Source organism: Belonocnema kinseyi, chromosome 6, assembly GCF_010883055.1.
Source record: "Belonocnema kinseyi isolate 2016_QV_RU_SX_M_011 chromosome 6, B_treatae_v1, whole genome shotgun sequence".
Taxonomy (NCBI): Eukaryota; Metazoa; Arthropoda; class Insecta; order Hymenoptera; family Cynipidae; genus Belonocnema; species Belonocnema kinseyi.
The window spans coordinates 69871024-69884030 of record NC_046662.1 but is presented as its reverse complement, the minus strand read 5'-3'; the positions used below and the strand labels follow the sequence as shown (position 1 = coordinate 69884030).

Below are 13007 nucleotides of genomic sequence, written 5' to 3'. Positions count from 1 at the left end.
TGCATAACGGAGTGTCACAAAGTGAACCTAACTTACTAAATGCGGGTTTCGGTGGAAATCTAAATACAATGCCTCATTTAAATCCAAATAATCGATCCATCGGGAACCAACTCCGAATTTCGCGACATGATATTCGTACAGCTCCTGGCGTGATTCAAACTGGAAATGCGAGCGAAATATATGCCAATGACGGTGCTCGATCTCAAATACCGAATGAAATTCACGAAGAAAGATGTTTACGGACCGATAGTGCGAGTGTTCCTAGAACTGCGTATGAACGTGAAAGAATAGTGACGACTCAATGTGACTTCGGAAATTACGATAATCAAAGCAGTTTCAGACATCAAGCAAACTACGGAACCTTCGATCGGTACGGAATTGATTGGGAGTCAAATTATTCGGAAGACAATAGGTACACTCATCGTGACGTCGATCGGGAACTAAATGATGATAGAGACATTCGTGGCTATGCTACCAACCCTGAAAGAACTCAAGGCGGATTTGGAACAGAAACTCTTGGCGTGATATTGGATAACATTTTTCAGGAAAATCGTCGTCGTGATGAGGCGTTTGAACGTGTAATAGAAAGATTGGGATCGCGTGAGCTTACCCCGGAAACGAGTTCGGGAAAAACAAATACACATGAGGATTCCCTCCACATTATGCCGGATTTGACTAAAGCTATTTAAGTCTTCGATGGCGAAAAAGGTGGCATAAGAGCACGTGAGTGGATCGATAACGTCAATCGAATGGCGAAGTTACACAAATGGCCGGAGAGTTTCATGTTGGAGACGGTTCGGGCTCATCTTCAAGAAGCAGCTCTAGACTGGTTTAGAATGCGTTCGAAGGAGATTCAGGATTGGAAAGGATTCCAAACAGCATTTGAGAAAATGTTTATCAGAACAGAAGGACATTCAACAAAGTGGCGAAGAATGACAGAAAAAATTCAAAATAAGAACGAATCAATAATTGCCTATTGTTTGGAGAAGGCATGTTTATGTTACGAGATAGGATTAGGTTTTAAGGACACTCAACTTCTGATTGGACTCTAGTCAAGAGACTTGGCATCGATTTTGGCAACGAAAACTCATCAAGATTTGGAAGAGTTAATTCACGATGTTCAAGAACAGGAACAATTGAGTGTGCAAAGAAGGGAAAGAATCCGAAACTCCAGTGAAACAACAAAAACCAAAACAACGGAAACGGCAAGCACTGGACGAATCGAGCAGACGGAACAAAAAGGAAAAGGGGAGACCTCGAATGTGGACCGGAAATCAACATCCCTACCAAACCCTGATCGACGACCACCAGTTCGTAATGATGCTGGCGAACCTAAATGTTATAATTGTGAAAAATATGGACATCTTTCCCGAAACTGCCCGGATCCATTAAAGGAATTAATATGTCGTATTTGTCAACAGACTGGACATACCCAGAGACATTGTCCAAAAGTTTCGGCAAAGACAACCAGCCAAGGAATTCATCAGGTCAACGGTCAAGTGAACAATTCAATAATAAAGTATATCAAAGAAATAGAGATCGATGGAATTTCATGGAATGCACTCATTGATGCTGGCAGCTCGGAGTGCACGATAAAGGCAAAGGTGGCGTTAACTGGGGGATATGAAATAATTCGAGAACCAATGGAATTGAAAAGTTTCGGACCAGCTCATTTTCGGGTGACGTCCCCAGGATTTATAAGAGCTCAAGTGTCGGTGGATGGAGTAAGAGCTGAAAAGGTGCCTGTACGTATAGTACCAGACGACTCTCAAGCTCTTCCAGTTTTAATAGGACGCAGTTACACGGAGCTTCCTTATGTAGAGTATACGAAGAGAGGAAACTAACTCAGCTTCAAGGAACGTCAAGATAACCCATTCAGTGAGACACCCGCTGCAATGAGTCGTGGGTCGGAGTTGACTATCGTCGCCAATGACATAATTCCACCTCACTCAATGAATCTGATATCCACAGTAAGTTCAAACAATTTCTTCTGCCTTTTTTCAATTTAGGATCTATTGAAAAGAAACCATCGAGTAAATTAGAGCGTTATGAAATTTGTAGTCTGCAGGAAATCAAGAAATCACAAGATAGACCAGCCGTGAAGCTATCCGAAATTCATGTAGGAAACAATCGTCTCAAGGAAGAAGTTGAGGAATTGGTATCAGTTTTAAATGATTATCGAGTAACAGTCAGTCGCAGTTTGTTTGACTTGGGATGCACAAATTAATTTGCATGAAAATTACCGAGAAACCTGGAAGTGAACTTATTTATTGTCGTCCTCATCGAGCCAGTGATAAGGAGCGTAAAGAGATTGATGCAATCTTTAACACATACAAGGAGGCAGGATTGATTGCCGAAACAAATTCACCATACGCTAGTCCCGTTCTGCTGGTGCGAAAGAAGAATGGTGAACCGCGATTGGTTATTGACCATCGCAAGTTAAACGCGCAAACGGAACGATTAAATTTCCCCTTACCAAATATCGACGATCATCTGTCCTTACTAAGTGGAAGTACCTTATTCATAACTCTGGATTTAGCGCATGGGTATATGCAAATTCCCCTGGATGAAGAGAGCAGACATAAGACGGCAATTATTACGCCAACGAATACTGTTGAATTTACGAGGATGACGTTTGGGCTAACTAACGCCCCATTTTATTTCTCAAAGCTCATGCAGAAGGTACTTGGACCGCTTCAGGATAACTTAATTCTTTTCTACCTGGATGATATCCTGATTCCCGGGAAAAGTTGGAAAGATCTGAAAGAAAGACTTATTATGGTATTAGAGGCTCTGAAGAAAGCCGGCCTTACCATAAACTTATCGAAATGCCAGTTTTTGATGGAGAGGGTAACATACTTAGGATTCGAGATTTCGGCTGATGGAATCGAACCGGGGGAACAACAGTTACGAGCGATCTTGGAATTTCCGTCGCCAGAAAATGCAACTGAAGTAAGAAGATTTTTGGGAATGATCGGATTCTTTCGTCGATATGTACCGAAGTTTGCAGAGAGAGCCGGTCCTTTATTAGACCTACTGAAACCAAATATCGAATTCCGTTGGGAAATGGAAGAAAAGAAATCCTTTGAAGACCTAAAGCGAGTCATGGCCCAAAAGCCTATTGTTCAGATGTTCGACCCCCAAAAGTGGACGGAGCTTCATACAGATGCAAGCTTGAAAGGCTTGGCAGGAATGCTACTACAACGTTGACATGACGCGAGGCTACACATGGTTTACGCAGTGAGTCGACGAACCAGTGATTTTGAGAAAAATTATCACTCCAGTAAATTGGAATTGAGAGCTATAATCTGGGCGATAAATCGCTTACGGCCGATGTTGATCAACATAAAATTTAGAATCGTTACAGATTGCCAAGCATTGGTTTATCTCAACACTCACAAAACAAAGGACTCGCAAGTAGCTAGATGGAGTAATTTGGTCAATGAATACGAGTTTGACATCGTGCATCGCCCTGGAGAAAAGTTAGCACATGTGGACGCACTAAGTCGAGCCCCTGTTCAGGAGCCCGAAGAAGAACCAATTGAGGACCAGTTGTTGATGTACACTGCGATTTCTATGGAAGATGAAATTGTGATGTTTCAGTACGATAACGTCGATCTACGTAAGAAGTGTGAAATCTTGCAGAGGAGTGAAGGTCAAAGAACAAAACGAGAGAAGGGAGAAACTCAGAACTATGAACTACATGAGGGTATCCTCTATAAACGAGTGGGTCAGGATTTAAAATATGTCGTACCACGTTCCTTACGCAAAAGTCTGACTATCCGCTATCACGATGTAGGAGGTCACTTCGGCTTGGAAAGAACTGTGAAGAAGATGGAGCATTATTACTACTTTCCAGGATTGCGCCGGTACGTCCGCCAGCACATAAGGTTGTGCATACAATGTCTATTTACGAAGATGGTCGCAAGTCGACAGCCCGATGAATTACACCCAATACCTCCGGGTAAGAGACCCTTTGAAGTCGTCAACCTGGATCATCTCGGACCTTTTGTCTCAAGTTCGCGCAGAAACAAATATATCCTGGTAATGATCGACAACTTAACAAAATACATTCGTCTGTCACCAACTAAGAACACATCAGCTGACGGAGTCATAGAGTGCTTAGAAGAATTTTTATTAGACTTTGGAGCCCCTAAGCGTGTGATTACCGACCGCGGAACTTGCTTCACTTCCGATAAGTTCGCTGACTGGTGTCCTAAGCATGGGATTAAACATTCCTTAAATTCCCCTAGATATGCACAAGCTAACGGACAGGTGGAGAGGGTGAACAGTGTCTTAATCCCAATGATACAAGCAAGTTTACGAGAAGAGAATGGACGCGACTGGGATCAACACCTATAGGTAATTGTCCGAGACCTTAATGAATCAGTGAATAAAACGACAGACAAAAGCCCATTCGAGCTACTTTATGGGTACTTCCCACGTCACGACGAGGGTATTTTGAGAAACTTAACTGAGCATGAAGACTACCAGAATCCGACTATTCTTCGTGAAGCAGCTCGACAGAGAATTCTGGCCGAACAAGAGAAATTTAAGCAGCGCTATGATCGAAATCGTTATCGGAATGTTCGCTATCAAATCGGAGAAGTGGTGGTGATCAGAGTGAATCCAGTATCCACAGGCGATTCTACTAAACTTCAACGAAAATACCGAGGTCCACATGTTATTTATAAAATTTTCCCTGGTGATACTTACGGAGTTACGGACCTAGGAGTGGAGAAATCTGGGCGTCGTTATGCCAGTACAGCACATGTCACGCAACTAAAACTCTGGACTCCATGGTTGGAACAAGAAGAATCAGAATTGCAAGACGATGATCAATTCAGCGTAGATGAGAACGAGTGTTTCCGAGATGAAACAACTGAACAAAAGAAATATCAGCTTGACGATGATGAAATTGAGCCCACTAACGATCATTTGGGAGCAATTGATCCAGACGAAGAAGAAGAGGTCCTGAGAACTTCGGTTGAGCTTGCAGAGGCTGATCCGCAAACAGTGACTAGAAGTGGTCGTGTTGTCCAGAATCCTGATCGCTACGGTGCACCTGTGTTTTACTAACTCGAGATCGAGTTATTAGAAGGATGGCCGAGTGTTAAAGACTTTAATACTAAGTTGTAATGTGTTCTATTTCTAGCAATTGTAATTTAAAAAAAAAACGGAAGTGGAATTTAAATGAATGTTGGAAAATGTATATTAACTACGTGAACCGGAAGTTCGAAGGGAAAAAAAAGAAGTTCGTGGTTGAGCGATAGAGTGAGGACGCGTACGTAAAAAGAGCGGTCTGGAAAGGGTGATTATCGTCATTAAAATTACATTTCTCTACCAAATCGGAGTATTTATTGTGTCCTGAGCGTGAGTGAATTTGTCTATTTAACAAATGTAATAGATACAGTTTTAGTTTAAAAAATTCTTTTTCAAACGAGTCCTCAGTAAAATAATTAAAGTTTGAACTGAAATAGTTACATTGTTAGTAAACAAAAGTCTCGTGATAAGTGATTTCATCTACTCAAAGGATTAACCAAATGGTTTGTTTGTGAACTATTTAAAATATATAGGATAAAGTTTTAACCAAATATGTAATAGCTGAAATTTCAAATAAAAAAGTTTAATCCAAGTAGATCAATTTCCTGACAATTTGTTGAATTTTCAAGCCAAAAAGATGAATTTTCTACAAAACAGTAAAATTTTTTAAATAACAGTTCATTTGAAAGCAAACAATTGACTTTTAAACTATAATTATAAATACTTTTTACAAGAATTAATTTGTTTACAAAAGTAATTTAACTTTAAGTCAAATAATCTACTTTTTAACCAAAAAAGATTAATTCTCAAAAAAGCATGTAACTGTTGTTTTAACCAAACAATTGCATTTTTAAACAAAAAGAATACATTTTCAACCAAAAATATGATTTTCCAACCAAAAAGTTTTATTTTCAACCAAATAGATTAATTTTCTACCAAATTGTTTAATTTTCAAGCCACAAAGATGAATTTTCTACAAAACAGTAGAATTTTTAATATAAAATCTGCACCAAAAACGATAAATTTGTAATCAAGATTACATTTTTACCAAGAAAGACGTATTACCAGCAAAATACCTGAATTCTAAACAAAAAAGTTAAACTTTTAACTAAAAAAAGATCAATTTAAAACCAAACATGAAAAAGTTTGTCAGTTAAAAAAAATATATTTTCAACCAAATATCAAATGAATTTTCATAAAAATATAAATATTTCATAAAATTTTCATAAAGCTACATTTTCAAACGTAGAGAAGATGAATCTTCAACTAAAGAATACATTTTTATCAAAGTAGTTGAACTTTTCATAAAAAAGATAACTTTTTAACAATATAGTTTCATTTTTAATCAAACACAAAAAAGATGAATTTGAAACCAAATATATAATAGTAGCTTTTTCAAAAAAAAAAAAAAATTACCGGTCATATCCCGATTCGAAAATATTTTCTTCAAGCAATTCTAAGCCAGAAATATTAATAATTGAACTATTGCATTTTTGTTATAAACTAAAAACTTCTTACATTAAAATTAAACTATTTTTTATTTAATTAGTTGAAAAATCCTTTAATAATCTTCAACATTGTATTTTTAAATCTTGTAAAATCTACATGTTGTTTTACATTTTTTCAAATTTTTTTATTATTTTTGAATTTCTTCAGAACTTCTAAATGTCTTTTAAAATGATACGAATTCTTCCTAATTTTTTTTTAATCCTGCAAAATATAAAAATTTCATTAAAATCGTCCACGTTCATTTCTGGCAACTTTATAAATCTTTTAAAATACTCTGTTAAAATTAATTTTTCAAAATAAAAAGTCATTTTCAATTTTTCTAGGAATCTTGAGAAATTGTTTATCAAAGAAACATTAAGCTTTCGCCCGAAATTTCCTTGGTAAGCATTTCAAAGGTATACCAGAATTGTATTCTTCATTTAGATAAATTCAATTATCAGGGTAAACAAAGAATTCAGATCATGAGTATTTAATCTGATATTAATAAGTTTTAAAGTTATAAATGCGAAGGGCTGCTATCTCGAATTTATAATTTCAACAGTATTGATTCACTATGTACTAATTACGCTAATTTAATTTAGAGAATTCTAATTGAGGAAAAATAAATATCGAAATTCAAAATCGAAATAATAACTGGTTGTAAGTTTATTTTCTAAGTTCTTAAGTTTTTAAGTTGAATTTTCAAAGAAGAAGATAAATTTTCAACCGAAAATGGAATAGTTAATTTTCCAGTTAAAATAATGAATCTATAACCGGATTAGTTGAATTTTAAACAGAAAAGATGAGTTTTTAACAAAAATAATTAATCTTTCGCCAAAATAGTTGCATTTTCACCCAAAAAGATTAATTTCTACCAAAAACGACGAATTTTCAACAAAATACATGAATTTTCATTTATAAAAGAAAAATTAAGGACCAAAAATTTAATATTTAGATTTTCAGTTTAACAAATTATTTTTTAAACATAGAGATGAATTTTTAACCAAAATGATGGAATATTCAACAGGAATAGTTTCATTTTCAGTGAAAAAAAAATAATAACAAAAAAAATGTTACACGTATCTTAAACTAGAATAATTGAATTTTTAATCAAAATCACTAATTTCTATTTTATTTTAAGCAACGAATTTTCAACAAAAAAAAAATTTTTAAATTAATTTTCAACAAAATAATTAAAGTTTGACCTGAAATAGTTATATTTTTCCCAAAAAATTAATTTTCAGTCAGACAATTTAATTTTCAACTAAAAATTATCAATATTCAACCAAAAATAAAAAAGTTAAATTTTAAGTTGAAAAAATTACTTTCGAAAATAAAAAATAAATAAATTCTCCGAGAATTTATGAGAATCTCAGAATTGGTTTTAATTAATAGAAAATTGCATTTTTTTCGCTAACTTTTCGGTTGAAAATTTGTCTCTTTGTTTGAAAGTTTGTCTTTTTTATTTTAAAGTTTACCTGCTTTAGCAGAAATTAAATCTTTTTTTCATAAAAATGCAACTGTTGGGTTCTAAATTAAGCTATTATACTATTTTCTTAAAAACTTAACTATTCAGTAGAAAATTTAATTGTTGTGCAAACTTTATATTTTGGTGTTGAAAAATGAACTGAAATATTTTCTGGATAAAAGTTCCACTTGCAAAAAAAAATAATTTTTTTTATTACAAATTCATCTGTTTTAGTACAAAAATGATAACTTTGGGATAAAAATGCAACTATTTGGTAGAGAATTTAACCATATTGTTAAAAATTCATCCTTTTTGATTGAAAAAAATCTTTTGCTTTACGATAAATTTCAATTTTTTTTTTATAAAGATGCAACTATTTGCTAGAGATGAATTTAGAAAAAAAATAGATTAATTTTCAAACAAAAAGATTAATTTTCAACGAAATAGATGAATTTTGGACTAAAAAAGAAAAATTTCAACAAAAAACGGAAATTACATTTTGAAATACAAATTTTTTATCCCAACTGATGAATTTTCAATATAAATGATGAATCTTCAACTGGAATAGTAGTTGAATTTAATGCAAAAATATGAGTTTTCAACTAAAACAATGAATCTTCAACTGAAATAGTTACATTTTCAACAACAACAAAAATGAATTTTTACTAGAAAAAGATAAATTGTCAACCAAAACTGAAATAATTACGTTTTAAGTTAAAAAATCAGTTTTCAAACAAAAAAAAACGACTTTTGAACTACAAAAGGTCATCTATTTATAATCGAAAATTGAATCAATAAATTTTGAGTTAAAATATAATTGTTCAACCAATGATATGAATTTTTAAATAAAATTATGGAATATTCAACTGGAACAATTGTTACATTTTTAGTTTAAAACAATAATAATTTTGAACTAAACAAAAAAATTCAACAAAACACTTAAATTTACGGCGAAAAATTCCTTTTTATCCAAAGGAAAAAACAAGTTTTATATCAAACCGCTTATTTTTCAACAACATAATTTGTAACAAGAGTTGAACTTTCAGTCAAGTAATTTTATTTCTAACGCAAGAGATGAATTTTTGACTAAAACTATTATTATTTAATTAGAATACTTACATTTTTAACCAAAAAGAAGAATTTTTAAGCAAGGAGAATCAATTTCAAAAGAGAATTTACTGAATTCGGGAATCTTTTTTGGATGAAAACTCAACTTTCTTGTAATAAAAAATCCTTTTTCTTCAAGATAAATTTCATATTTTTTGATTAAAATGCAACTATTTGCTAGAGAATTTAACAATTTTGTTAAAAATTCATCCTTTTTGGTTAAAAATATTCGCCTTTTTGGATTGTAAATTCATTTTTTCTGGTAAAAAATAATTTCTTTTTAAAAAATTCATAGTTTGATCGTGAAAACTCGACTAAAATCTTTTTTAACAAAAAATTCAACTATTTCTTTGGAAATTTATCTTTTTGATTTAAAACTTCATCTGTTATAGAAGAAATTTCATTTTTTGTATGAAAATGCAACTTTTTGGTTAAAGATCATTCTTCTTTGCTTGATAAGTTAACTAATTTGTTTACAACATTTGGCTGAATCGTTTTGTTAATAAATCACTTTTTTGTTAAAAATGTCTATTTTAAGTTGAAAAGTTATCTCTTTGTTCAAAAGTTTAATTATCTTGTTATAAATTAATCTTTTCTAATTGAAAATTCAACTACTTGGGTCAAAGTTAAGCTACATTTGTGAAATTTTTTTATTGAAGGCTTATGCCTGGTTGAAAATTTAACTGTTTAGTGGAAAATACTTCTTTTTTGTTGGTTTAGAATTAATTTTTTAACATAAAATGTAACTTTTCCATTTTTTATTTAAAAATTCGCGTTTTTTGTTGTTGTTAAAAATAATTTTTTAGTTTGAAATTTCCTTTTTTTGCGTAAAAATGAATCAGTTTAGTAGAAAATTAATTTTTTGTTGAACAGTGATATTTTTCGTTTGAAAATTGAATTTTTATAAAGAAAATTTGCCTTCTGGTTTAAAGGTTCAATAATTTAGATAAACTGTTATTTATTTTTTGAGTGAAATATCTTTATTTATTGGAAATTCGTCTTTTTGGAGTTAAAATTCTTTTCTTTTGTTGTATAAATATCATTCTTTTTTTATTAAAATATAAACTATGACACTTTTTCGTTGGCAATTTGCCTTTTTAGGCTGAATATTCAACTATTATGTTAAAAATTCAATTATTTTGTTAAAGAGTTATCTTTTAAAGTAGAAAAAACTTTTTTTTGTTTGAAATAAATTAATATCTTTGAAAATTTTAAATTTGTATAAGAAAAACTGTAATTCCTGAATATGTCTGAGCTAGAAAATAATTTATATTCATCCGATGATATAACTTGAACAATAAACATATTGTTAAAAATCATAAATTCTTAAATTCTTTTAAATTCTCTTAAATTCTGTCATATTCTCGGTTATATAATCTGAACTTAAATTCTCGGGAATTTAAGAACTCTAACCGGAAAGAGTGATGGCGATGCATAGGGCTGATTGCAATTTATAAAAGAATTAATCACCCTTTCGAAAAAATTCCCTAGCTTTGAAAAAAAATCCCTGCCAATTCTAGGGTTTTCCAGGTGTATAAAGATTCTCTGGCAATTCCAGGTTTTGTAGGTGAGTGGACACGCTAAATTTAGAAAAAGAAAAGGGTATCTGATTAAAAGTTGTAATTAAATAAATTTACCTCGACAGTGCGATGAGCAGCATCGCAATTAAGTCTCGAAATTCCATTCACGTTGAACATAAACTGATCTTCTATTTTCAAGACCGAAATATGTTTTCCCTTTTTACGCAGCGTTAATGTCGAGAAGGAAGGTCTCGCACGTTTTAGAGTATCTGCTTCGGGGTTTTCAAATGCATTTTCTTTTTCGGTAGGCACATTTTCGACGCTCAGAACTAAAAGAACTGGCGCGCTATCCCTTGATAAACATTCTTGAATGTAGGTGAATTGGATCAGAGGATATTCTCCAATCAGGAATTCTTGTTGTCCACAGACTTTCAATATAAAATCGCCAGGTCTCTCCCCTCGTGACATCATTGTGTTTGCTCTTTTGTTCACAATCTGCACAAGCAACTGGTGCGGAGTTGTCGAATGAGACACTTGAAAAGTGAAGGTCGTCTGTAAATGTAAAAAATAAGTCTTTAAATTGTGTACCATTTTTTTTCAAAAAGAATGTTTCAGACTTCGAAGGATTAGAGGTCGTCAATTTACAGGCCTCGGACTTACTTCAGAGCGCAAAAATAGTCTCATAACATTCTTCAAGGATGAAAATGATATATTAATTGAAATAAATAATAAAGTATTGAATAACACTTTTTTGTTTTGAAAATTAATACACGATTTTCGATTTTCTTTGGTTAAATTCTACTATCAAAAAATTACATATACTTTATATCAAATTTAATGAATAACTTTGATTAAATTTTATTCTTTCAATAATTAGATGATAACTAATAATATTTGTCACAATGCCTATTCCGTATTTAGTTTTATAAACGTTACCTTTATTTTTTAAGCAAAATTTCCTGTTTTCTAACCTGATATTTTTAAAATAATAAAAATTAACTTAATTTTTTTAACATTAGTATTACTAGATAGTCTATAAATAATCAAGATTCCTATTTATTAATCACAGCCTTTCTCCTTTTTCTTATTTTCCCACTAAGTGCAAAAGTGAATTAATCAAATCTAACCAGAAAATCCAACTATATTTGGTTCAAAATTCATTCTTTTCGGTTGAAAAGTCTGCTATTAAACTGTAGGTTAAGAATTCATTATTTTTCGAAAAATAGTATTATTTTAAAGAAAATTGTATTTGAAATTAAAATTATTTCTTGAAAAAAAGCTCCTACTCCGTCTTCACTCCATTGAGAAACGTACCACAAAACTTCTGATTTCCGGTCAGGTGCTTTTCCAATTAAGCTATTAGAGGGATCAGAATAAGAACTCTTAATTCAAGAACATAACGCCAATTTTTAGCTAGGTGTTAATGGTACAAGTAATTATTTTCAAATTTTTAAATTTATCTGCTATATCATCAGAGATTGTACCTTACCGACAGTAGATCAACAATCCAAACCATGAAGGCAGAAAATCTACACAATATCGATCCAGTTAAGAATCTTCAATAACAGAAAATGCTTAACGCCTTAATAAGACTAGATGGAAAATCATATTTTTAAATTAAAATTAAAATTGTTTCTTGAAAAAAAGATCCTACTCCATCTTCACTCCATTGTGGTTCGTTTCCCAATGGAGTGAAGATGGAGTAGGATCTTTTTTTCAAGAAACAATTTTAATTTTAAAATATGATTTTCCATCTATTCTTATTAAGACGTTAAGCATTTTCTGTTATTGAAGATTCTTAACTAGATCGATATTGTGTAGATTTTCTGCCTTCATTTTTTGGAGGGTTGGTCTACTGTCGGTAAGGTACAATCTCTGATGATATAGCAGATAAATTAAAAAATTTGAAAATTGTATTTGACTCAAAATTAAATTACTTGATTAAAAACTGAACAATTTTTAAAAGTCAAACTTCATGGTTGAAAAATTAACTATTTTTTTTTTGAAAATTCATCTTTTTGGTTAAGTCCAACCTGTTATTTTAAATTCATAATTAATATCTTTTTCGTTGAAATATCAACTATTAGATTTTTCGTTGAAATTCGTATTTTTAGGTTAAAATTTCAAATCCGTGGTTATAAGTCGAATTAATTTCTTAAAAGCTCGTTTTTTTAAATTAAAATTAATTTTTTTAAATAAAAATTTAATTGCAACATTTTTACTTCAAAACTAATCGCTTTTATTTAAAAATACAACTAATACGTTAAATAATTTTAGAACCGAAAAAAATATGAATTAAAAATTAATAAAATAAAATATGGATGAACATCACATCCATTATGCAAATTAGGCAGTTGAAAATTTATTTAAATTAGTTGAAA

General features: G+C 31.7%; 1 protein-coding gene across 1 annotated transcript in view; it reads right to left on the bottom strand.

Moving 5' to 3' along the window:
• LOC117174071 (phosphatidylinositol 4,5-bisphosphate 3-kinase catalytic subunit delta isoform) overlaps positions 1–13007 on the bottom strand; it is a 91635-nt gene that overhangs the window by 50903 nt on the left and 27725 nt on the right. The window contains exon 3 of the mRNA XM_033362734.1: positions 10744–11178. Coding sequence (XP_033218625.1) covers positions 10744–11178 — 435 coding nt within the window. The remainder of the gene's footprint in view (positions 1–10743; positions 11179–13007) is intronic.